This window comes from Balaenoptera physalus (genome assembly GCF_965194825.1).
Source record: "Balaenoptera physalus genome assembly, chromosome: 3".
NCBI classification, from domain to species: domain Eukaryota; kingdom Metazoa; phylum Chordata; class Mammalia; order Artiodactyla; family Balaenopteridae; genus Balaenoptera; species Balaenoptera physalus.
In genome coordinates this window covers 7,630,436-7,656,740 of record NC_138890.1, presented here as the reverse complement: position 1 = coordinate 7,656,740, position 26,305 = coordinate 7,630,436, and the positions used below count along the sequence as shown (strand labels likewise).

At 56.7% G+C, this 26,305-nt stretch overlaps 1 protein-coding gene across 14 annotated transcripts in view; it reads right to left on the bottom strand.

The window, feature by feature from the left end:
• Positions 1 to 26,305, bottom strand: part of DNM2 (dynamin 2) — a 92,710-nt gene that overhangs the window by 2,382 nt on the left and 64,023 nt on the right. For 5 of the 14 annotated variants that reach the window (XM_082454901.1, XM_082454890.1, XM_082454897.1 and 2 more), the window contains 10 exons: positions 24,044 to 24,114; positions 22,577 to 22,606; positions 20,538 to 20,589; positions 19,589 to 19,600; positions 15,537 to 15,650; positions 9,755 to 9,864; positions 6,866 to 6,977; positions 6,151 to 6,315; positions 1,776 to 2,008; positions 452 to 706 (listed from right to left, as the gene is read on the bottom strand). In XM_082454901.1, coding sequence (XP_082311027.1) covers positions 452 to 706; positions 1,776 to 2,008; positions 6,151 to 6,315; positions 6,866 to 6,977; positions 9,755 to 9,864; positions 15,537 to 15,650; positions 19,589 to 19,600; positions 20,538 to 20,589; positions 22,577 to 22,606; positions 24,044 to 24,114 — 1,154 coding nt within the window. The remainder of the gene's footprint in view (positions 1 to 451; positions 707 to 1,775; positions 2,009 to 6,150; positions 6,316 to 6,865; positions 6,978 to 9,754; positions 9,865 to 15,536; positions 15,651 to 19,588; positions 19,601 to 20,537; positions 20,590 to 22,576; positions 22,607 to 24,043; positions 24,115 to 26,305) is intronic. The other 9 variants (XM_082454899.1, XM_082454895.1, XM_082454900.1 and 6 more) reach the window with 3 other exon arrangements.

The window sequence follows — 26,305 nt, the reverse complement described above, 5'->3', positions numbered from 1 at the left end:
TAGGGTGCTGGAAAGGAGTGTGCCAAGCCTGGACATCAGTACCCCCGCCATCACTCCCTTGCTCTGTGACCCTGGGCAAATTCCCCGCCCGCCCTGGACCTCAGGTTACTCACAGGAGAAGTGGGGAGGAAAGACCCTGGCCTGCAGGGTGGGGAGAGGCAGGGCCGGCGCGGGCAGTGACTGACGTGCGTATCCTCAGAAAGGGAACAGGTCAAAACCGGAAGAAGGGGCCCCGTGGGAGGGGACCCACGCTACGTGACGGGCCCATTTGCTCACGAAGAGGACAGGCCTGAGGGCCTGGGAGTCACCCTGACTCCACCACTCTGTGATTTGGCCTCTCTGGGTCTCAGTTTCCCCACCGGCCCAATGGGGACGCCAGTGACTCCTCCGCTCCCTGCAGGGCGCAGGCCGGTGGCTCTAGGTGGCAGGCGGCGAGGGGGTCCAGCCTTACCTGGGCACTCCAGGGGGGATGCCGGGTGGAATCCGAGCTGGCCGAGATGGGATCTGAGGCGGGGCTGAGAAGGGGTCATTGTTGGCAAACACGCTGGGGTGGGGTCCGGGCCGGGATGGGATGGGGGGCGCTGAGAAGGAAGCTGCTGCCCCCACCGGCACAGGAATCAGGGGGGGCCCCGGGGTGGGGCCCCTCACTGCTGGGGGCCGGCCTGGGGGGTGCATGCTGGACACAGGCCGGCGCTGCAGAGTGGGGCTGTGGAGGAAGGAGAGGGTGTGAGCTGAAGATGGGGGGTGGCAACACTGGCCGCATCCGTGTGGCCGCGGAAGCCCGAGGCGGGGCATGGGGTGCTGGCCACGGTGGCCTCCTCTGTAACATGGGCTGGCATCAGCTACCACCCAGCCAGATGCAGGTGAGTGCCCGGTCCTGGGCGTAGGGCAGCGCAGATACACTGGGCCCCTCCGTCCAGCCCCAAGACCTGAGCCAGGGCGCAGCACCTGTCCTCAGCTGTGAAGGGCTCCTGCTTCCCTCTGGCCTCGTTCCCTTGGGCATTCCCCTCTCACTGGCCCCACTCGGGCCTCCCCCGCTCCTCCAATCCCCCCTCTATAGCCAAAGATCCTTTCAGAGCCCAGCCCTGCCCTTCAGATCAGGTCCAAATGCCTCCAGAGGCTGCAAGGCCCACAGGCCTCTGTCCCAGGTGCCCCCCCCCACCCCAGACTCCCCTCTGGGGCCAAGCACTTGATGCCCCTCAGGCTGGCTGCTGTGCCCTCTCCCCGAGGGCTCAGTAGGGCTGGCGCCTTCTGAGACTTCCCTGACCAATCCTCTCTCCTCCCACTATCTGTCCTGTCACTGGTTAGATGTCCCTGCCCGATGCTCTGACTTGCCCATGCCAGGGCCTTATTTCCATCTCAGCTCCAGGGTGGACAGGGCGGGGGATGCTGGTTACACCCTCCACGTGTCCCTCCAGTTCCCCCCCTCCCGCCATTCTCAGCTATGCTCTGTGCCCCAGGAGGCTCTCCCCTATGGCCGGGGTTGCCCAGGCCCCTCGCCCTCTCTGGCTTCTGTTTGGGGCTTAACCAATGGAAGGCACCAGGAGACAGGCGGGCCTTTAACCCTCCGTCTCCAGTCCCTTCAGGCCTAGGCGGGGAGGCAGTCCCACACTGTGGCTAGCCCTGGGTGCTGAGCCATCCGTGGTCGGGGGCCCCTGCACCCCACCCACCCATGGGTTGTGCCCTGATGGACACATGGGGGCGTGGCAGGGGGTGGAGCTGGGATCCCGAAGGCAGCAGCCCCTGCAGCCTGCAGGCGACCAGGCCTCGCAGACCTGTGGCTGCTGGTGCTCTGGAGCCAGGTGTCATCAACGGGCGGGGGCACGGGCGTGGACACCGTGCTGGTGCTGATGTCCCCGATGATGCTGAGCGCCTCCTTGAGCGCATGGTACATGCGCAGCATGTCGTCCCGCCGCTGGGCCTGGTCAGCCGACTCCTCCATGAGGCTGCTCTGGTCCGCCGATGAGTACAGGTAGGCCAGCAGCTCATGGTGGATGAAGGCCTTCGTCTGAGGGCAAGGGTTGGAGAGGTCAGGGCTTCCCACCACACCAGCCAAGAACTCAGCCAGCCTTGCGAATGGCCAGAAGAGCCTCCAGCGTGCTGGGCGGGGCTTCCTCTTTCACCTGACTGCAGAACATGGGAGATACTTACAAGGAGGTGAGCTTTCCACTCAGTTGTCTCCTGAGTCCCTCAGGGGTGCTTGCAAGTGTTCTTCCAACCCATTTCATCAGATTCTTGTGAAACTTATTCCTAGAATCTTATCTTTTTTTTTTTCCTTCCACATGGCTTGTGGGATCTTGGTCCCCCGACCAGGTATTGAACCCGGGTCCTTGGCAGTGAAAACACGGAGTCCTAACCACTAGAATGCCAGGGAATTCCTGAATCTTATCTCTTTTATTGCTATCTTTTCTCCCATTATATCTTTTTTTTTGGCTGCACTGGGTCTTCGTCGCTGTACATGGGCTTTTCTCTAGTTGCAGCAAGCAGGGGCTACGCCTTGTTGAGGTGCGCGGGCTTCTCATTGCGATGGCTTCTCTAATGGAGCATGGGCTCTAGTAGTTGTGGCTCGTGGGCTCTAGAGCGCAGGCTCAGAAGTTGTGGTGCACGGGCTTAGTTGCTCCGCGGCATGTGGGATCTTCCCGGACCAAGGCTCGAACCAACGTCCCCTGCGTTGGCAGGCGGATTCTTAACCACTGTGCCACCAGGGAAGTCCCTCAGTTACTTTTCTTGGAATTTCTAAGTATACATGTTCATGTTTACATACGAATAGTTTTTCCTATCCTTTTTGATGTTCACACCTTTAAATTATTTTTCTTGGGACTTCCCTGGTGGCGCAGTGGTTAAGAATCCGCCTGCCAATGCAGGGGACATGGGTTCGATCCCTGGTCTGGGAAGATCCCACATGCCGCAGAACAGCTAGGCTCCTGCGCCACAACTACTGAGCCTGTGCTCTAGAGCCCGCGAGCCACAACTACTGAGACCGTGTGCCACAACTACTGAGCCTGCTCTCTAGAGCCCGCGAGCCACAACTACTGAGACCGCGTGCCACAACTACTGAAGCCCATGCGCCTAGAGCCTGTGCTCTGCAACAAAGAGAAGCCACTGCAACGAGAAGCCCGTGCACCACAACCAAGACCCAACGCAGCCATAAATAAATAAATAAATAAATAAATAAATAAATAAATAAATAAATAAAGTAAGTAAGTAAGTAAGTAAGTAAATAAATAAATAAATTTTCTTGTCTAACTGCATTGCCTAGTCACCCTACAAGAAGATTATATGAAAGTGGAAATGGCCAACTTGTTCTTGATTTTGGAGGGGATGCTTCCAGAGCTTCCCCATTAAGGGCAAGAGTGGTTTTGAGACTGAAATATCAATTCAATGGATGTATGAGATCTCATAAGAGAAGTCTCCTTCTACAATTGTCCTTTTAAGAATGGATGTTGGGGACTTCCCTGGTGGTGCAGTGGTTAAGAATCCGCCTGCCAATGCAGGGGACACGGGTTCAAGCCCTGGTCCAGGAAAATCCCACATGCCACGGAGCAACTAAGCCCGTGCGCCACGACTACTGAGCCTGCAAGCCACAACTACTGAAGCCTGCATGCCTGGAGCCCGTGCTCCGCAACAAGAGAAGCCACTGCAATAAGAAGCACGTGCACCGCAACGAAGAGTAGCCCCCGCTCGCCGCAACTAGAGAAAGCCCACACGCAGCAACAAAGACCCAAGGCAGCCAAAAATAAATAAATTAATTAAAAAAAAAAGAATGGATGTTGATCACTAATTATAAGAGAAGTGTAAATTAAGACTACATTGAAGTATACCTCACACCAGTCAGAATGGCCATCATCGGGGCTTCCCTGGTGGCGCAGTGGTTGGGAGTCTGCCTGCTAGTGCGGGGGACACGGGTTTGAGCCCTGGTCTGGGAGGATCCCACGTGCCGCGGAGCGGCTGGGCCCGTGAGCCACAATTACTGAGCCTGCGCGTATGGAGCCGGTGCTCCGCAACGGGAGAGGCTGCAATGGTGAGAGGCCCGCGCACTGCGATGAGGGGTGGCCCCCGCTTTCCGCAGCTGGAGAAAGCCCTCTCACAGAAACGAAGACCCAACACAGCCATAAATAAATAAATAAATAAATATAAAAAAAAAAAAAAAAAAAAAAGAATGGCCATCATCAAAACGTCTACAAATAATAAATGCTGGAGAGAGTGTGGAGAAAAAGAACACTCCTACACTGTGGGTGGGAATGTAAATTGGTGCAGCCACTATGGAAAACAGTATGGAAGTTCCTTAAAAAACTAAAAATGGAATTACCATATGACCCAGCAATCCCACTCCTGGGCATATGCCCAGGCAAAACTATAACTGGAAAAGATACATGCACCCCTATGTTCATAGCAGCACTATTTACAATAGACAAGATGTGGAAGCAACCTAAGTGCCCATCGAGAGACGAATGGATAAAGAAAATGTGGTGTATATATACAATGGAATATTACTCAGCCATAAAGAAGAATGGATATGATATCACTTATATGTGGAATCTAAAATATGATACAAATGAATTCATTTATAAAACAGAAACAGACTCACAGACATAGAAAACAAACTTATGGTTACCAAAGGGGAAAGGGTAGAGGGATGGATAAATTAGGAGTTTGGGATTAGCAGATACAAACTACTATAAATAAGATAAACAACAATGTTCTACTGTATACTGCAGGGAACTATATTAAATATCCTATAATAAACTATAATGGAAAAGAACATGAAAAAAATACATATATGGATGGATGAATTTTCCCGAACTTTCAACATGTACAAAGATGACAGTGCTGTACAAAGATGATAGTTTTTCATTTGCAAACCATGTAAATGCACACGCTAGTCAAACATTTAAATTCTGAAAAACGAGTAAAAGGGAAAATAAAATATAACCTAAAGTTACAGTGAAAACTCCTTTGTCCACTCTGGCCTCCTTAGGCCCCCTGAGTTCTCCCTCTAGGGAGCAACTGGTCACTAGGTCCCTGTACAAACTTCCAGATTTCTAGGCATATTATAGATAGACAGATAATTTCCCTTCCGTTTTTACACAAATGGAACCTTTCTGATCATTCTGTTATGCTCTATAGCTTTTCTGTTTTAATAAAGTTATTATAGACCTGGAGATAGTTCTCATCCTTTTGTTTTTTGGTATTTTTTGCAATAGATTGGATATTTATTTAACGGATTCTAGGAAATTGATAGAGATTTCTAATCTTTGGCCACTATAAAACACGCTGAAAAGAATAACCATGTATGTGCTCAATGTGCATGTTGGCAAACGTCTCTGGGAGAAATCCCTGCAAGTAGAACTGCTGGGTCAAAGCATACATGAATTTAAAAGTTCATGGCTGCAGCAAATCTATACGTGAAAAAGGTACTAGGACACCCATGAAACTTAACACTGACCACCACTGACGAAGAGACTGGGAAGAACAGAGTGAAAGGGAAGGGACATGGGATTTTTGCTTTAGACTCTGTCGTATTTAGAGGTTTTATAGTCACAACGTAAACTGAACCTGGGTTACATAGCTTTCCGAGTGCCTAGTGCTGAGCCCAAGGCCTGAGCCCTCCCAGCAGCCTGGAGCAGGAGACATCAGTACAGCTGCACTTCACCGAAGAGAAGCCTGATACCCTGAGAGGCTCAGGAGCCCCGGGGGTAGCAGGTAACGCCCTGGGGTGAAGGCAGGCCGGGCTGCAGGCCACCAGGAGGCCACAGTTGGGGACAGACTCAGCCTGGGTTTGAATCCCACCCCTCACTCTTCTGAGTGACTTGGGTCAGGCTTCTTGACCTCTCTGGGCCTCTGTTTTCCTGTCTGTAAAATGGGGACGATAGCAGGCCCTCTCCCAGGGTTACTGTAAGGCTGGAAAACTTTAGAGAAAGTGCACAAGCGTGGTGGTAGCTTCAATGACACGATTAAACGGGAGTGTGAGCCCCGTGTGTCTGTACCTTCCTATTTCCCAAGAGAGGCTGGGGATCCTGATTGTGTTGTTTAAAAGGTGGTGAGACTCACTCTCATTTCTGATTTTATACAGACTGTGTTCAGCCCAAATCTGGCTGCGGCTGCACCCCTGTCTTGGGGGAAGGGGGACCCGGAGGGGCAGGCACTCACATTGTTGATCATGAGGTGCATGATGGTCTTTGGCATGAGGTCACGGATGGACTTGTTGATGATGGCCACATAGGAGTCCACCAGGTTGCGAATGGTCTCCACCTGCCGTTCCAGCTGCGGGTCCATGGAGAAGGTGTTCTCCTGGGCTCCGTCCTCATTTTCTGCCTGCAAGCGGGGAGGGGAGGCCATGAGGGGTGACTGCAGCCTGAGTCCAGTGTGGGGAGCCCCCCTCCTCTGGGGATTGCTTGCCCTACCCGACCCGCAGCTGACCCTCTGGGGCTGGCCCCTCATGGCCGCGTTGGCACCACGTGGCCCTGCCTGTCCCTGGGCTGAGCTGCCCGGACCTGGGGGTGACCACAGTCCAAGGTGGGCTACTGCCTCTCACCTGGGGATGGGAACAACACGTTAATTTGGGGGCCATGTTCACTCCGCCTCAAGGACAGGAAAAAAGGAGAGAGAACAAAGCAGACAGGATCCCGGTCCACGTGCATCCCTGTCCTTGACTTTAGTTGGAGAACCTTCTGGGCGCTGATGACAGAACCCTCTCCAGCCCTTTCTGCTTTGTCTGCTCAAGAGGGTATGGGCTACATGCCCTCAGAGAGTGCTGGCAAACACAGCTTGAAATGACCCATCCCGTGAGATGCCGGCCGCCCTTCTTCTCCCAGGTGGGGTCAGCTCAGCCCAAGGTGTGCCGGCCGGGCAGGGCGCTCCTCACCTGGTCCTTCTCAGGGTAGACCCCGGCTCGGAGGAATGAGGCCTTCCAGCTGTCCACATCCTCCTGGGAGTCACAGGCCAGCTCAATCTGCCGCAGGTCCTTGTAGACGTTCCTGTGGTGAGAGGGAGGGAGGGAAAGGCACATGCTTGACCCTGCCCGTGGGCCCGGTGGGTGCAGTGAGCTGGAGCTCAGGCTCTGGGGTTGGCCTGACTGACCAGGATTCACCCCTGACCGGGGGCACTCACGACCAGAGGCCCCAGGATGGCAGCAGCCCCTGCACCCCATTGGGCTGATGGAGGCGCCGTGAATTCGTGCCTGTAACACCCAAAACCGTGCCGAGAGCAGGGCGTGTGCTCAGCAAGAGTCTGCATCTAGTGGCATCTGCAGTGTTTTGTTTGTGGGCTCAGCTACTCCTCTCCTTCCCCTGGGAACTGCCCATCCCCTCCTTTATGCTCTCCTGGGGGAGCCAAAGGCTGCCAACGACCCCTCCAGAATGGGCAGTGACCCACGACACCCTCTGCCAGTTGGGGAGCTCCCATCAAGGTGTTTCTAGAGAGGCTACAGCAGCATCATCCAAAAGAACGTTCTGGCCTGACGCAGTAGCCACGAGCCACAGGTGGCTTCTTTCTGAGCATCAGGAATGCGGCCAGCGTGGCCGAGAAAGTGAATGTAAAATTTTATTTTATTTCCATCAATTTACATTTAAGTAGTCACATGTGGAAATCCAAAAAAGAGGGGATATATGTATACGTATAGCTGATTCACTTTGCTGTACAGCAGAAACTAACACAACATTGTAAAACAACTAAACTCCAATCAAAAATTAATAAAAATAAACAGTCACATGTGGCCAGTGGCTACTGCCTTGGACAGTAAAGGTCCAGCATATGCCCCGATTCCTGGGAGGGAGTGGAGCTGGCCAGGGCAGGACTGAAACTCCCAGCAAAGGCTTGTGAACTGCTGGGCAAATGTGGGTCTGTGAGCGGAAGGTGCAGAGCCAAAAGGCTGGGGGAAAAACGGACAGACACTAACCAGTGTTTATAGGCAGTGTTCTCCATATATAGGCCAGGATCCATGCTACACGCATGCCATCCTGTCCCACAAGGCAGGTGTGACTGAGACGGCCAAGCTGTCCCAAAGTCTTCGAGTGAGATCTGGGTCTGAGGTTAGGCACGGATGGCCTCACAACAGTGCTCAGGCCAACCAGCAGTCAGTGAGTGGCTGCCCTGAGACTTCTGGAAGGAGTTGAGAGCAGGGAAAGGGAGCATGTCTTTGTTGCTCCTCCTCCTCCTTCCTGCTGCCTGGAACATCATCATGATGGCTGGAGTTTGAGCAGCCATCTTGGACAAAGAGGAGGAGAGCTGAGAAATAAGAAGGAGGGCCTGGGCCTGGATGCCTGTGGGGTTGTCCAACCTGCCCCGGATGGTGAAGTCTGGACTTGATTTATATAAAAAACCCAACTTCTATCTTGTTTCTGCTACTATCATTCTGGGTTTCCCGAACTCACCCCTAAATGATACATTAGGTAATATCTTCACCCCACCCCGCTGCACAGGGGATCACAGGGCCAGGGAGGTGGGATGGCTGTCTGGCATTACACAGCCAGGAAGAGCTTCCCAGCAGGCCTGTCCCATCACAGAACCCAGGTTCTCCCACACACCCTAGGGCTTCTTAGGCAGAGGAGGTGGGGGGTAGGGAGAGATGAGCCTAAAAGGGTTATAAAGGTTTTTGGAGCCAGCTGATGGTCAAAGTGGGTCTCAACAGTTTTAGGCCAGCCCAGAACAAAGCAGGATAGAATGATTCTTGCACAAAACAGATGGCTCAGCTGGATTTGGTGTGTGTGGATGGGCAGTGGGGAAGGTGGTCCTGGGGCCAGGAGGGAGGATGTCAGTGCCTGCTGGCCAGTCATGAAGAACCTCCAGGCCCTGGCTGACAGCTGACCCCTGACTTGGGGGTTCCCTGGATGAGGGTGTGAGTCTGGGCAGGGGCCCTCCTGGGTCCACGCTCAGCCCTTCCTCCTGCTCTCAGACCTCCTGCCAACTGGGTCTCTTCCTGAGCTGAGAGAAGTATCTTTGCTTTTGCTAAAGTCTCCCACCAACGCCCCTTGGCATGGGTTTACCGAGAGCCTCCTGGGCCCTTCTCTTCTCTATTATACTGGCCCAGGGATCTTATCCCATTTAGACTTGAAACACCTCCATGCAACGACAACTCCCCAAATTCACGTTCCTGCCCGGAGCGCACTCCTGAACACCAGTCTCTCATACTTACCCAGCTGGCTCCCCCACGCCCCACGTGGTGTCTCACAGGCCCCTCTCCCTCAGCATCACCCCAACCCAGCCTCCGACTGGCCCCGAGCCTACTCTGCCTCTGCCTTCCCCATGTCAGCCAATGGCAGCTCAGTCCCTGAGCAACACCTTTCTTGCTCTCATACCCACACCCACCAGGAGTTCAGTCGCTCTGCTGGAATCCACCCCTTCCTCCTCTATGTCCTCAGCCCCACTTGGGTCCAGCCCCACCACCTCCCACCTGGGCCAATGCAGGCCTCTCCTCCCTGGTCTCCCACGCTCGCCTCCTCAGCCTGTTCCCCTCGTGGCCACCAGGGGGCGCCGGTGAGCACCAGAGCCAGGTCCCATCCCTCCGCTGCTCAGAACCCTCCACGGCTCCTGCATCGTTTCATCCTCATCTCTCCCCAGAGGGGCCTCCCCACCCCGCTGACCACCCCACAGAAGCACTTTTCTGTTTCTTGACTGACACCCTTTCTGGAATGTGAGACCCCAGGGTAGGGACTGTTCACAGCAAGTGCTCGGTGGACACTGGTGAAGGATTGAATGGGGGCCATCGGTCTCCCTGGGACCTCGGCGGGTGGGGGTCGGGGTCGGGGGCACTCACCTCTGCTCCGTGTTGAAGATGGCGAAGACGTGCTTGTTGGACATGAAGCCCTTCTCCACGTCGCGGATTTTGAGGTTGTCCAGAGGCAGCATGTACTTCTTCTCTTTCTCCTGAGGGTGAAAGGGGAGGGGTCACCCTGGGCTGTTTAACTGAGGCCCTGAGGCTGCCCTGGGCTGGACTCTACCAGGAGGACCACCGCCAACACCTGACGCTTCCCATGATGCTTTTCCTCGGGTGAACTAGTCTGCCACCGCCCTCTCCCTCGCTTACCTGCCCCAGCCACGCTGGCCTCTGTGACTCTCTGAACATCCCAAGCGGGCTCCTACCCCAGGGCCTTTGCACCTAGCATGCCCCCCCACACACCCGCCAACAGCAGCCTGGTGCCCTCCTTGCCTCCTTTGTACAGAGGGACCCTGCAGGCGAGGCCTGCCCTGACCCCACCCCAAACTCTCCCCCTACTTTTCCCCTTGGCGCTTCCCCTCACATAACACAACACACCACGTATCTGTATCTTTTTTTTTTTTTTTTGGCTGTGCCGCGCGGCTTACGGGATCTTAGTTCCCTGACCAGGGATCAAACCCACGCCCTCGGCAGTGAGAGCGCAGAGTCCCAACCACTGGACCAGGGAAGTCTCCCCCGCCACCCCACAGATCTTGCTTATTGACCTAGGGTCACCTAGACCGACTCATTGGGTCCTCGGGGGTGGAGACTCCTGTCTGTTTGGTTTACTGCTGACACACAGTGGATGCTCAAAACTGGCCGACTCTGACTCTACCCAGATTCCAACCACTGAGTGAAACCATTAACACGACTACTTCTTCACGACGAGCCTGCAAGTGAGTTACCAATATGATCCCATTTTCGAGAGAAAGAGACAGACAGACAGACAGAGAGACGGAGGCATAGAGGGGCAGGCAGTGGGGGCGGAGGAGGGAGCTGGAAAGAGAGGCCCCCTTGAGCTGATGCCTGAGTCCCAAAGCCAGGGTGGCCCTGTTCAGAAAGTGCCAACTGAGTGCTGGGCATGGCAGTCCTGCCGGCTGCTGGGGAAAGCAGCTCAGAGAGGACGCGTCTCCCGGTCAAGGGCACAGGCCTGGTGAGTCTCAGAGCTGGGAGTCACACTCCGGAGCCCAACTCCTGTCAGCTAAGCACCTACGATACGCCTGGGCCCGTGCAGATGCATTGCTATTAATCTTTACTGGGGGCGGGGGGAGGAGGTGGCAGCACATTAACTGGGTTTTCTACATCAGGAAACCAAAGCACAGCATCAGGGTACCCCCACCCCCGCCTCTCCCCGACTCCCACTCGACCCACAGCAGCTCTCAAGGACTGAGGGGAAGTGCTGCTTGTCTGCAGCTCATGGAGCCCTCTCACACAGCCCTGCCAGGGAAGCGTCGCGCTCAGAGAGGGAAGCGGGCCGCCCAGGGCCACGCAGCAGGTGGAGTGGGCCACGGTGGGATTCACAAGCCAGGTTCTCCCCACTGCTCTCCTGGTCTTTGACCTCCCGAGCACCTTTGGAGAAGAGAGACCTGCCCCCCTCACACAGCAGCTCACTTCTTTTCACCCATCCTACCCCTGACCTCCGGAAGGCCTCAGAACAAAGCCCAACGTGGCGGTTCCTCCCCAAATCAAGAGCAGCCACAGTGGTGGCGGGGAAGGGGCCCAGGGGCCCCCCAGAGGGTGGAGGGCCACTTGGAGTTTCAGGACTACTCAACGGGAGGCAGGAGCGAGTGGCAGGCTCGGTGCGTGGGCTTAGTCCTGACTGAGGTGTTAGGAGCTCAGCTGGGCCCGGCCCCTCCCCAGCCATGTGCCCTTGGGCAAGCCACTGCCCCTCTCTGCCTCAGCTTCCTCAGCTGTCAAAGATGGATAGGAGTCTCATCCTCCTGGTGCAAGGTGAGGGCGCACACCGTGAAAGCCCCGAGCACATGCCCACCCCAGAGCTGGTGCTTGCGAGGCGCCAGGGGTTTTCTTTTGTCTGTCTGTCTGTCTGTCTGTCACTCTTATGCTCCAGGGTCAGCCAGTCCACCGGGCTCTGGGCAAGCAGAGGAGCCAAGGAGGTGGGAGACCCCATTCATGCTGGGAGCCGGGGCAGGGGAGCGGGGTGTAGGCAGGCCAGGGAACGCGGAGCCCGGGGCCCTCCCACCTCTCAGGGAAGAATTTTGGGGGGCTTCAGGAAGGGCAAGGGCAGGAGTTCCCGGCCCGGAAGTTTGTGAAGAGCCTCTGCCGCCCCCACCCTATCATGTCATGAGGCAGGAAGCTTCCAGTTGGCCGGCTACGGCCAAGTAACTGAGTCACAGCCCTTTTGGGCCCCGAGTGAGACGCCACATCTGGAAGTGTTTATAGCGTGATTCCGCCCAGAGCACAGAGGCTGCCTTCCTGATGCTGCCCGCACGCACGCACACACACTCACACACACACACACGCACGCACACACGACACAGACACACACCACACAGACACGGAGGCGTGCATGTACCCCGCCCCCACCCCCAAAGAGACCTTCTCCTGCGCACAGAGGCCACGGACCCAAACCCTCCCTCCTGCGCCCCCCCCACCCGCCTCCCCCTCGCCCTCCCCCACCGCCTCCTTAGGATTTCCTGAAAACCCACAACTTTCTCCAGATGCACGCTGGCCCCGGCCGTGCCACGTCAGAAGAGACGAAGCAGATCATCGCGGGCGGACCAGTGGCTTCCTCGCCTGCTCGGAGGTGCTGGGGCGCTGTGGCCCTGCTGCTGCCCAGGGGGCCCGTGGGACGGACAGCCGGCCCCGCCAACCCAGTGTTCAGACTACCTGTTCAGGGGGCTCTGAATGTGTACAGTAGTCTGCACATTGGTTAGGCTGGGCTCGGGCGAGCGGCGCGTCGGGATGGGCCCCCCACCCAAACTCGCTGCCACCCACGCGGCGAGGCAGACCAGGAGGTGAGTGCCACTGCCCACCGCCCTCCTCCCCAGGGGCCGGAGGCCTGGACAGAAGATTCTGGAATACAGAAGAAGGGCTTGGGCGGGGGTGGTCGCCGGGGAGGAAAAGAGGCGCCGGGGAGAGGCAAAGAGAGCCCCAACACTGGCTGAGGGGTTGGGGGCTCTGGCGGAATCAGTCTCCTATTCCCACCCTCCAGTAACCACCTCCTCTTGTTTATTTTTTTAAATAAAGAAATACTGGTGTCTTGCCTCTCTCTGAGGCTTCTCTACGATGGTGGCCTGACCCCGGGGGTGGCCACCCTGTTGTGTGATTTTCAGGGCCCTTGCTGGGATCCTAATTTGGGGGGGAGGGGGGAGGGCGGGGGACGGACAGACAGACAGGATTTCGCGCCTGCCCCTCCCCGATCTCAGCCTGCTTTGTGTCTGGGGTGTACACAGGGCCCCATTCACAGGTCTGCTGGTTCTCATTACCGCCGGCGGCGCTCGACCCTCCTCCCAACACTGCCCCTGCCTCTGCTCTGGGGCCCCGAGGGAGGGTCTGGGGCTCCTGCTTTCAACCCCTAGATGAAGGAGAAACAAAGGGCCCCTCCTTAAGTCAAAAACTGGGCTCCCGATGGTGCCATACAGCAAATCGCCAGGCTAGGGTTTGGGCCCAGAAGCCCCCTCTCCAACTGCCCCGGGGACCCCCAAGGCCCAAAGGTGCGAACCAGCTCTCAGCATATCTGACAGCTGATGCGGCACAGAGCAGACTGGGTTTCAGACTGCGGGGGAGGAAAGAGAGGGAGAAGAAGTGCAAGCGTCATCCCCACCCACACTGCACCCCGGCCATTTTGAGGAGCGGATCTGGCCGCAGGTTCCTTGAGGAATGTGCAGTCCCGCCCACCCTCCCTCTGCATCTCGACCCAGGAAGGCGCCAGGGTCCTGGACAACCCCAGTTTAGAAGCAGCCACCCAGGCAAGGTCCCCTGGGGGACTCGGGGCTCCCAAGCCTTCACGACACTCCAGTGCTGAGCCTCCGGCCTCGCGGGGAGTGGGATGACGACATTCTACTCTTAAACACCCGCCACTTGTTGGAACCGCTTCCTGCCTGGGCAGTGGGGAGTGGTCCAGGTGTGGGGCTGAGGTGCCTCGGGTCAGGGAGCCTGTGTCCTGTACCCACCGCATGGGGACACTTCCCCACCCTGTGACATGGGGGCAAGTCACTGCTCAGAACCTCAGTTTCCTTACCTGACAAAAGGAATGTGCATATCTACTGAGGAGGAGGAGGAGGAGGAGGAGGAGGAGGAAGAGAGTGCCCTCCGTGTGGGACCATGGCAGGCTCTCCTAGCCAGTGAGCCTGACACAGGGCAGGGGCTTCATAAACAAGAGAGGGCTACCCAGAGGCACCAACGGAGTTCTACCTGTCTTGTCTCTGAGCCTGGGTGGAAATACATATGGTTGGGCACAGGCCTGCCTGTGCTGGGATGGGGTCAGCTGCCAGTGAAGACTCAGGTGTGGGGGTCACCCCAAAACCCCAAGGGGGGAGAGCCAGGTAGGGCAGCTCCAGGGGCGACCAGAGAAGCCGGGCCTCTCCTCGGGGGGCAGCTGGGCCGGGCTGGAGGCTGTGCCATCCCATGTGGGCAAAGCACAGAGCGGAAGCAAAGATTCAGGAGCATGTGAGCAGAGGGGTGCGTGTGCCTTCCTTGTCAGGCACCTCCTTCCCTCCTGTGGCCACGTGGTGATGGGCACGGGGCAGCCATCCTGGACCACGAGGAGGAGCTACGTGTTACGATGGCCATGGGGGAGGCGGAGCCAGGGCCCTGGCCAGCCTCACGGCACAGGGCTGCCAAGCTCGCCGGGATGCGGGCAAGAAACAGACCACCTCTGTAAGTGCCTTCATTTGGGACCTCTGTCACAGACCCAAATCGATAGCCACCTAATACCACCTTGACGACAGGGAGCGCCTGTGTTGTCTCTCACAGGGCAACCCAGGAAAATGAGAGAAACACAGTGGCCCTCGCTGGTGGGCCCTGGAAGCCTGTGTCAGAGTGGCAACAGGCAGTCACACCAGAGGAATGGCTTCACTCCCAGGCCACTAAGACACAGTACTGTTGTTCTGTTAAGAGAACTAAGCCACGCAATGGGCCACTCAGGACGGGAGGATGGGCCGTGGCGGAGGAGGGACCTGCACGGCAGCACCCGGTGGGGCTGCCCGCTGGGCCAGGGGACAGGGGTGCACTCCCTCACAGCCCCGTCCACAGGCTCAGGGAGACCATGGCACGAGGCAACGCGCAACACCACTCCCTGTGCTTAGTACTCCTGGTGCTGTACCCAGAGGCCTCCCTCATCCTTCTGAGGAGGACAAGCACATGTGGAATGATCTCAAGACAGACACCGTGACTGAGCACCTCAAAGGTGCAAGGGCCGTTCTACCTCACTTCATGGATGGGGAAACTGAGGCCCAGAGAGGCTAAGGGCCTGGCTGAGCCTGGGTTAGCTGTAGACAATGGAACCCCCAGCAGCCTCACCGTGAACCTGAGTCCCCGACCCCAGGCCGTGCCCCCTCTGAAAGCCCCCCACCTTGCCATGATTTTGAAGGGTGGGATCAGTTTGGAGCCTCCCCCATGTCCCTTTCCTCCTCAGGGAGCCCAGCCCCCATGAGGCATGACCACACGGGGGGCCGTGAGGGGCTCGGATATGATGCACAGTGCCTTTGGACACCCTGTGGCCCTGGCTGATACCATTCTAATGGTAAGCTTTGGGGCACGGTGGCGCTCAGGGAGCCTTTCCCGAATGAACAGCAAGTTGAGGGAGCGCCACCCAGAGGAGGGAAGTGTGGAGAGCACGACCCACAACTGCCCAACCGTCCCACCCCTGCCAGCCACTCACCTCCTCGTCCTTGTACCACGACAGTGACTCGGCCGTCAGCACAAACCAGTACTCCTTGGAGCCGCCCTTCATCAGGCTGATGTTGTTGATGGTCAGCCAGCCCCTGCGGATCACCTGGGGGGGGGAGGGCGGGGCTCAGCGGGGGACAGCGTCACCACCCAGCCCAGCCTGCCCCGGCGCGGTGGCCAGCGCCCTCGCCCCCAGCAAGGCGGGAAACCGGGGACCACGGCAGAGACACCTCCAGCCCAAAGCCAGGCAACCCGACTCCAGGCCACCTTGCCCCAAGCACTTCCCAACGGAGACCACCGTGGGGCCCTCGGGCGGGCAGACGTGCACTCACTCACAGGCCCCAGGGTGACTGGGAACTGGGTCCCTGGGGAGCCCCTCTGCGCTTGGGGTTAGGGTGAATTAGCACAGGTGGCAAAAGGTACGCCCAGCTGGAAGGGGCCCAGAGGAGGGGATCCCAGGCTTGTGGGGGGGGCGCCATGTCACGCTGGATGTGACTGAAGGAATCACACTTGTCTTGGTGAGACGCGGTACCAGCGACACCCTTGGGCCCTGCCCCTCGCGCCCTGTGGAAGGCGGCCGTGGATGCAGAGCTGGAGGAGTCGCCCAGGCAACAGGGTGGCTCCTTTCAGGGGCCAACTGGCAGAGGCTTGATTCTGCTGCCCGGCTCCCCCAGGCAGGCGCTCGGTGGGCACAGGGACCTGCTCTGACCAGGAGTCGAGGCCAGCCCCCGCCCCAGGGCTCCCCTCCCCACTGGCTCTTTTCAGAATATGAGGATGAAGAGACTCCTCCACCCAGAGGGCTGGGGACAAAAGTCTGAGCCCAGGGGACCCGCCAAGGATCATGCCCCACTCTGGCTTTAAGCCACGTGGTCCCACTTTTCTCTGACTGGCACATCCGGGTTCTGGGCTGGGAGACCCCCTAGATGGGGCTCGTCTGGCCACTGCTGTCATCTGAGCAGGAGACAGAAGCCAGGCCTGCGTGGGGGACTCACCTGACAACTAAACGCAGGTAGCCTGGGGGAGGCCACACTCCCATGTTCCCCGGGCCATGGAGGCGCCTGTGGGCTGGAGCCTCCCACCACTCTGGACTGGGGACCCCGGGGCAGCAGGAAGCACGAGTCGGCGCAGGCAGGGATGCCCGGGGCCAAGGCAGCGACAAACTGGGCTAAGCTGCAGGAGGTGGGCTGCGAGTGGCCATAGACAGCTGGGAAGGGCTAGCGCTGTAACCCCCAGGGTGGGGTAGGGCTTTGGGGCTGCCTCTGGGGCCCACATGCCCCCCTAGTGGATGGGTCTCAAGAGGGGCTCCATCCTGTCCACTCTGTCCTGCCCCAGGCACACCCGATCTTCACAGGGCCACCACCCACCTGTGGCTGGAAATGAGCTCTTAAGCCTCAGAGACCAGGAAGGCAGAGGCGGCCCCAGAGCGGCCAGGGACCTCTGCACCACATACAAGTCCCTGCCCAGGCTGTGCCACCGTTGAAATGCCACCTGGCAGCCCGTGCTAAGGCTTCTCCCTCCCTGGGATGATGAGACAGCACCTGGGAGTCTTGTGGCCGTCAGGGAGCAGGCAGAGACTGTCAGCCCCAACAAGGTCATGGTCTCATTCCTGGCAGCAGGGTGACCGACTCACCCTGGCTTCTCCAGGAGGCCCCTAGGTTTAGCCCTCAAAGTCCTGGGAACGCACTCAGTCCCGGGCAAAGTGGGACGGGTTGTCAGGCCGGGGGCGAGGCTGGTCTCCAGACTCAGGCCCGAGGCCGTCCTACAAAGGACCCAGGAAGGAGCCCCTGCATCTGGCAACCACACCCAGCTCCAGAGCTGCGTGGGTGCCTGTCCCCGCCTGTTCCTCGCTCCCCCAGGGGCAGGGTAGGGCCTGCCTGGTCTTAGTCCAGGTCTAGAGTGGGTGCTTCTAAACTTCAGTCATTAATCGACAGCCGGGGGCGGGGGGAGGCTGTGCGCGCTGGTGCTCCCAGAGGAGAAGTCCTCACGTGGCAAGGCCTCCACACTCCCAGGCCCAGCCTCGTTCCCAAGGGGGCAGATGTGCCCCCCACCGCCACCCCTCGGTGGCCGAGCTGGCTCGCCTGCCTCCACCCTGGGTCAGTAGAGGTCAAAGCTAGCAGATGGGGCCCTTGTCACGCTCCAGGGCATGTGGCCATGCTGGAAATGGCACATCTGAGCCTTGGGGCAGGAGGCTGCTAGTTAGGCCTGGAGAAGCACTGCCCCGCCTCAGGTCCCTTTGCCCTTGAGCCACCCAGAGAGCTGCCTGTGCGGGAGCCCAAGGGGATTCAGAGACAAAATCCCGCCCCCACCCCGGGAGGGGAAAGCTGCTGGTGGCAGACACAGGCGCTGAGTCTAGAGGAAAAGGAGTGGTCGGGCCTTCTCATCCAAAAGCCAGATTTGTGCCCAAGGGACTGGGCTTAGAAAAGGGGGGCGGGGGCGGCGGGAGTAGGGTCAGCTGGGGAGACAGAAGAGGCAGGCGGGGTTCCCATGCTCCAGGGGGCAGGCACGCTGGGGGCGGGAGGAAGGGCTGCCAGGAGCAGCAGCTGCCAGGAGAAGCAACGCGGCTGGGGCCCACCTCCTCCCTGGGTGAGTCGCCTGGGCAGGGATGGAAACCATGGCCGGGAGACCCAGGAGCCACAGCCACGCACACGGCAGGGCTGGGCTTCGTGGCTAGGGGTGTGGAATCTGGCAGGAAAAGAATGACTAAACTTCTCAGGGTGTGGGTGTGGGGAGAAACATGCCCCTGGGCTGTTTGGAGGGAAGAAACCATTCAAAGGGGATTGGGGGTGACACACGGGGAAAGTGGGAACCATGGGCCCAAAGACTATCCATTTCTCCCGCAACCGCCCCCAGCCATGGCAAGCTTTGGCCTCTTCTGCATCTTCCAGGTCCTGTTACGGGTTCAGCTCAGCTACTGGAAAGATCCCGGGGTCACCAGAAGATCCCTGCCAGAGGGCAGCAGCAGTAGGGCCCGCCCAGTGTTGGGGGAGAGTACCCGGGAGAAGGAGGCTTCGGTTAGGGCTGGTGGCCCAGGCCATGGTCTCCAAGTTGGAGAGCTGGGGCCAAAGCCAGCTGCCCAAAGGCAAGCACCTTGAAAAGAGCCCAACTCTCAGAAGTGAGCATTGCCTGCTCCCTGCTGGGCTGGGCTGGGCCACACACAGAGAGGAGGTGTTACCTAAAACAGGGATGGCAAATACCATTCACCAATGAATGGGTAGCACTGTGGTGAGAATTCTGGGCACTGTGGGAAAGGATGCTAGGATCAATTAGTGATGTTTGCCATTGGCAAAGGGACAGGGGCAAGTGCAACAGAACAGCCTAATCAGTCATCGTATCTGCTATGGAGGCAGGAGGATAGTGGCAGCATCCAGGAGAAAGTCCCCTGATCAATGTCTGTGATGGGTACAGGAGGGGTGTCACATGCAAAGCTATTACATGGGGGAAAAAATTCCTTGACCGGTTAGTCATATCTGCCACGGAATGGGGAGTAGTGACATGCTTAGGAAACAAAAATGCCAGGATCGATTAGTGATGTCTGCCAGGGGCACAGGACAGGAGAGAGGTACAAGAAAAAGAGTGCTGGATCAATAGTAATGTCTGCCTTGAGTGCAGGAGGGGAAAATTTCTGCATGGTGTTGTCTGGAAACAGAGCGGTAGCAGTGGCAAGAACAAGCTCTTGCAGGGCTTGAGCAAAATCTTCCCCGGCCAGGGAGGTGAAGGGAGAAAGGCCTGGGGTGTTAGCTGAGTATTTGCCATCCCTGACCTACAGGAAACTAGGAAACCATGTCAGGAATGGGCTGGAGGGGTGGGCGCCAGATGGGGGCAGTGGTCAGGTTAGTGTCTGTGTGAGTCAGCTTAGCCCAGGGCAACACAAAGCCTGGCAAGCGGCAGCCACGGCAGGGGTTTTTAAAGGTTAGCTGGATTTTTAGTTGTTCTGTTATTTTTTTGGCGGGGTGGGGGGGTGGGGGAGGGGATATTATGGGGTGGCATGGTCTCCACCACTACCAGGTTCTCTAATGTTTGCTACCACACTAAGTGAGTACTTACCAAGATCTCCCCCTTTGAAAATGCAAAGTTAGGGTTGTGGGGAAATCAAAGAAGAGCAGGCAGAGGAAAAGAGACGTAAGGGACATGAGGGGATGGAGAAAAAGCAGGAAAGGCACAAAAATGAGGAGAGAGAAGAGCAGGGGGAGAAAACAGCAAAAGAAAAAAAAATTACATGCTATTAATTATATTCATGGTGTTAATATTTAATTCATTATCATCTCCTGAAATGAAAAAGCAACAATATATGTATTACCTATGGCAAGCGCAAAAAAAAATCATGCAGTGGTTACACCCTTCTTTTCCAGAGGGCTCTGTCATCGTGCAAGATAAACAGCAGAGCCCTCACCCCCACCCCCACCCGATGTGGAGAAGGCAGGGGACACCGGCAGAAATTTTTGCAAAGACGATGTGTTTTCTTAAGCAGGAAAAAAAAAAAGGGCACCTAATACTGGCCTATATAAAGTTGTTCTTACTTCACAAGGCCTCTGGCTGGGGCATGACATCAAGGTAGAGAACTCCTCATACAGCTCTGGGTTTCTCCAGGTACGGGGATCAAAGCACCCCCAGGCTCCCCAGACCTGCCTGTCACAACCAGCCTCCCACCAGGCTCCGAGTCTCCAGGGCTGGGCCCGGGAACCCAATGCGGCTGCAGACACCAGAGGGGCCGGGCTGCCCCTCTCCTTAGTGTCAAGTTCTGGCCGTGGCCTTGGATGTGAGACAGGGCCTTCTGCAAATTTGCCCCCTAGGCCCTGCCAGAGCTGCCGCTCAAAGACCGGTTTCCCAAAATATCAAAACCTAAGTGGACTTGAGAGGCTGGAGGGGAGGGGTGGGTTTCTGGCGGGACATGCTATGAGCCAGGTGCCATTGCTGGGCTCGGTGGTCCCTTGGTGCCCTCCCACCCCCGAGGGTGGAGCTGTGGGCCGCGGAGGGTGCCGGGGTGGGCGGTTACCTGGTTGGGGACGGCTCTCTTCTTGGCCAGCTGGGTGCTCCTCTGCTGGGCGCTGGAACCAAAGCACAGAGAGAGCTCATGCGGCGGGAAGCCCAGAGGGACGAGGAGCAAGAAGCCCTCGTGGCCCAGGTGGGGTTCTCTCCCGAGTGGGGGCCAAGGGCAGAGGCAGAGAGAAGCCCCCCGTGTACGAAGGGCTGCCCAAGGGAAAGAGAGCGGGCTCATGGAACGAACGAGATACTGAATTAAACCCTGACTTCTCATCCCTGATTTCGGCCACTCCTGAGAGCGCCAGCTATTTCTAGGAGTCACTGGGTCCTGGCGCTTCCAAGAGGGGGCATGGGAAGCTGGATTCCCAAGTGGCTGGGAGGTAGCCATGCTGGCTTCAGAGTAACCTTCAGTGTTTGGGGGGTCAAACTTGAGGCTTCTTCCCGCTTTCCCCTCCCATCCTGGCCCGGGCACCAGGCCCAGAGCGGCTCTGACCACAGGGCCATCCAGCCTGGGAGATGAGGCTACGGGACAGCTGCTCGCCATGAAAACGCTACTCATCTTGGATGGCTCCTGACCCAAGTCAGAGGACAGTCAAAGTCAATGTGTTTCTGCAAGGTCCCTTATTTACCTACAGTCCCAGATCTCTTTTCTTCTTCATCTACGTTGTTTCCTGGCTAGTTCACACCGGACAGACGAAGTCCCCTTTATTTTGTACGTGGGCACCTACTCAGCTCCCTTGTTTGTCCTAATATATTTTCTACTTGGACCATCATTATCACCACCGGCAACCAACTGATAACTCCTGTTACTTAGGGGTCATACTGTCTTTTCTTATCATACTGCTTTAGCTGGAACTTTTGAAACAATATGAAAAGGCAAAACATCTTGTTTAATCCCTTTACTGACTGCCTCTGGGATTTTACCTTAAAGTTCAAGTTGCCTGTTGGATAAGGTAGTGTGTGTGCCTGTGTGTGTGTGTGTGCGTGTGTGTGTGTATGTTAAGGAAGTAGGCTTCTGTTCCTAGATCAGTAAAGGGTGGAACATTAAGAATGGAAATGAGGGACTTCCCTGGCGGTCCAGTGGTTAAGACTCCGCGCGTCCACTGCAGGGGGCATGGGTTCAAATCCCTGGTCAGGGAACTAAGATTCCCACGTGCCGTGCGGCGCAGAAAACAAAGAAAAGAATGGAAGTGGAATTTATCCAATTACTTCCCTAAGAATCAATACATTTACTACAAGGGCTTTTTCTCTGGGCCTTATTTTTAGTGTTTCAAGGGCAGTGAGAAAACACCCCAGAACTTCTAAGCGCGGGAAGGAGGTGGATCGATAGCGTCTGAAGGACACAGAGCTGAGCCACTCACGGTGACGTCTGGGTGCTGGTGAGGCCCCAGACGCTCTACTTCCTAAGGGCTTCCTGGGCCTCACACATGCCTGGCAGCCCCTCTTTCCCTTGCCTCCACCCAATCAGAGATTTCCCACTGCTTCGGGCTGCGTGCGTGCGTGCGTGCGTGTGTGTGTGTGTGTGTGTGTGTGTTGGGGGGAAAATCCAAAGTTTTCCCCTTGGCCTGCAGGCCCCCTTGGCGATGAGGCCTTGACCTCTGCCCTCCACCTTGCCTTGGTCTCCTCACGCTCCTGCTTCTCAGCCTTCCTTCCCTGTCTCCAGCGCTCTCTGCCCCCGCTCCGTCCCCATCACCTGGCTGTCATGACTTCCTTGGGAAGGTCTCCCCAAGCCTCATCCCTCACTGCCCTCTCCCACAGCCCCTCCACCTGCCCTCCTTTCCAACTGGCATCCTCCTTATGAGAACTGGCTTAACGACAGTGTGTGGGTTCTCAGCCTGTGGGTTCTGAAAAGGCAAGGCCCAAGTCTGGCTTGTTCACCGTCCTAGGCCAAAGGCAGTGCTCCATGGCTATTCCGGGAGCCCCTGCGACATCCCACCCAGGGCTGGGGCTTGGGCCTGGGCTGGGTGGAGCCTGGCACCCTGGGCCCCGCCCCCAGCCAGGGCGTCCCCCATTCACACACTAGGGAAAAGGCACACAGCAGGCAATACCCACCCGGTCACCAGCTGCTCAGTATAGTAACAGCTGGGGTAAGTGGGAAGGCCCAGGAATCCAGAGGAAAGAGTGGAGTGGTCAAAGGAAAAACAGGAGAGATTGTGAGAAGGAACTGTGGATGAAGTGTGAGAAGCAGAGACATCAAGGTGAGGAAAACAGCAGCAACCCGAAAAGGGGGACCAGCGTTTTCAGGCCCCACACACCCGGCTGCTGGGGGAACAGGAGCAGGAGGGGCTGCTTCCCCAGGCCGAGAGCCTAGCCTGAGGGGCAGTCCCCGGCCAGGGCCCTTCAGCCTTCCCCACAGCAGGGACAGTCCGGCCGGGGCCCTCAGCTCATCTGGGCTGGGGCAGCAGCTTCTAATCATGCCCCCCATTCATTCGTTCACTCATTCATTCATTCCACTCACCGACCATGTGTCCAGCACAGAAGAGCTGAGTGCACTGATAAATGTCTACCCAGGGAACTACTCAGCCAGTAGAGACCCTGGACGGGAAGACCCTCTTGCCCAGCCTGCTAGCCCCTTCCTCCCTGCACCTCCAAGGCCAGGCCACAAGGCCACCCTCTGGACTCCCACGGGCGGTGGACAGCCCCACCCCGGCACTGACCACACTGTGTCTTAACTGCCTGGGTGCACCTCTGTCCCTGGCGCGGGACCTTCCTTTCAGGGTGGGGACCTGGGTCTGTGCCTGCTGACTGCTGTTATCACAGGGCCTGGTGCAATGAAAGCACACCAGCGATACTGGCTAAACCAATACAAGGAGGCTGGCTGCCAACCGCCTTTTATTCTATCAGGCTCCGGAAAGAGGACCTTCGGGAGCCATCAGAACAATCTGTGTGATACTCACCGAGGCGGGGGGCTGATGGCATCAGTGGGTGACACTGGAGGCCACCAGCATTTATATTTATATCCTGCTGAAATCAGCTCCCTGCTCTTCTGGCCCCTTATCCGGGTGCCGTGGAAGGTTCTAGTTTTAAATCTACAGCATATGGACAGAAGCCATGCAAATCCTGGCAGCACTTCCCAAAGAGCAGCCCCTGGAGCCCTGAGCCCCTGAACTGCTCAGTGAAAGGGCCCAGTGCATGTGGGGGAGACTGGGAAAGCTGCACGTGAGTCTATGAAAGGCTCTGAGAAGTCCTGCAGGAAAGGAAGCACTGAACGCTAGTTAGCCTTGCCCTTTCTTGAAGCCTCTGACCACTGGACTGCCCTTTCCTCCTTAAACTAACCATGGGGGTGCCCCACAGGAGGTGCATTGGGGACAACGAGGCTGGGGGGGGCGGTCACTGCTACCCAGCAAAGCTTCCAGATGCTCTCCGATGGCCCCGCGCTTCACCTGGGGACCCCTGACAGAGAGACCTTCATGCCCCGGCCCAGCAGCGGAATCCCAACTTGACCGCCTTTCTCAAGGCATGGCTCTGAGGGTGGACACTCATGCCACCCCACCAGCCGCTATCTTGAAAAGTACATACTTGGCAAATCCAATGAAGTCTTCGTGGTTCGTGTTGATGTAGGACTGCTCGATGTCGATCAGAAGAAGAATCTGGGGGAAAGCAGGGGTCATGGTGAGTACAGAGCCCAGCGTGGCAGGGAGGGGCCGCTGCCAGAGCACTTCCCGCACCCGCCAGCAGAGGGTGCCCCGAAACAACCACGCTGTTTCCCAGGCAGGAGAACAGCGGTCACCCACCCACCCCTTCCCATATCCTGGGGCCCGTCTGCAGGGGGAAGGGGGCATGGGTGCTTCCAGACACCAAGGCTTCACAAGTGAGAAAGACTGGGCCAACAGAGCAGAGTGAGGCAGCCCAACGTGGTAGTCACAAGTGTGGTCTCCGAGGCCTGGAGTAGGGAGGGCAATAAGGCCTCACTGCAAAGGCTTAAATAGGTCACAATATGTCATGTTGAGAGTAGCGCCCGGCATGCTATAAGTGCCTCATTAAAACGGCAAAGGTGGAAACTACATTCAAGATCCTGTGATAAACCATAACGGAAAAGAACATGAAAAAGAATGTATATACGTGGATAACTGAATCACTTTCCTGTACAGCAGAAATTAAACAACATTGTAAATCAACTATACTTCAGTAAAGAACTTCCCTAGTGGCGCAGTGGTTAAGAATCCACCTGCCAATGCAGGGGACACGGGTTCGATCCCTAGTCCGGGAAGATCCCACATGCCGCGGAACAACTAAGCCCGTGCGCCACAACTACTGAGCCTGCGCTCTAGAGCCCGCGAGCCACAGCTACTGAAGCCCGCGTGCCTACAGCCCATGCTCTGCAACAAGAGAAGCCACCACAATAAGAAGCCCGTGCACCGCAACGAAGAGTAGCACCTGCTCACTGCAACTAGAGAAAGCCCGCACGCAGCAACGAAGACCCAACGCAGCTAAAAATAAATAAAATTTTTTAAAAAAACAAAAAAACTATACTTAGGTAAAATTAATACCAACAAAAAACTGGCAAAGGTAATTTGGCCAGGTGAGGACATTAAAATGAAACACACGGGCACAAAGGCACACACCAGCCAGCCAGGGTGTCGTCTCAGATAAGACACGGGACCTTAAACAGTCCTGTCACTTCACTGTGCCTCTGAACCCTCAAGCATAAAGCGGGCCAGGCACTCAGATCTTGGGGGGTTGTTGGAAAATGCTGGGGTGCTCTGTCCATGGGAGACACTGTCTCTGGTTTAAAAGGTCTGAGTCCTGTTGCCCCGGAGTCCAGCCATGACAACAGTGGGACAACTGGGGGCTCTTGTGTGTATGTAAGGGACAGCAGCATTCTTGTCAACAATGACAACAAAACAAATTGGAATCTCTCAAGCTTTTCACAGAACTTCCAGGTTACAGAAGCTTCGAGGGAATGGGGGACCCTGTGAAGGACAAATGAGCAAGTTTCTTCTCCGTCAATGTCAAGGGGAGAGGGACTGTTCTAAACAAGGTGATCTCACAACCAAATACAACAAGGTTGGCTTGTTTCGGTTCCAGTTTGAATAAACAGCTGCCAATCTCCTGGGATAAACCATAATGGAAAATAATATATACATAAAAAAAAGAAAGTCTATATGTGTATAACCGAGTCACTTTGCTGTACTGCAGAGATTGGCACACACTGTAAATCAACTATACTTCAATTAAAAAAAAAATAAGAGAGAGAACACAGTGGACCACCGTGGGGGAAATAACCCAAACCAGGTGTCGGGCCACATGAAGGCAGGATGACAGCCCTGGGCTGAGTAGGTGACAGGTGAGACTTGAACTGTGGCTGTGTGGGGCATCTCACTTTCCACCTTTGGGTATGCTTATGACGGTCTTCATAAGACAATGTGAAAACACAAAAAGCACTCAAACATGTTCCGGTGGGTGAATGGATAAGCAGGCTGTGGTCCACGTGCACCATGAAACACTACTTGGCAGTCCTAAGAGACACATTTTGGCTACACCACAAACAACAGGGATGAGTCCTGAATGCATGGTGCAGAATGAAGGGACACAGGATCAAAAGGCTACCACAGCAAGAGTCCGTTCGCATGACATTCTGGAAAAGGCAAAACTACAGGGACGGGGAGCAACCTAGTGGTTGCCAGGGCCTGAGGGCCTGGGGGCCTGGGGGTCGGGGAGGGATTAACGACAAAGGGGCACAAGGATGGGGATTTGGGGGGTGGTGGCAGAACCGTTCTGTATGTTGAGTGAGGTGGTGGTGACCTTGCTGTACGCATTTGTCAAAACTCACACTGCACA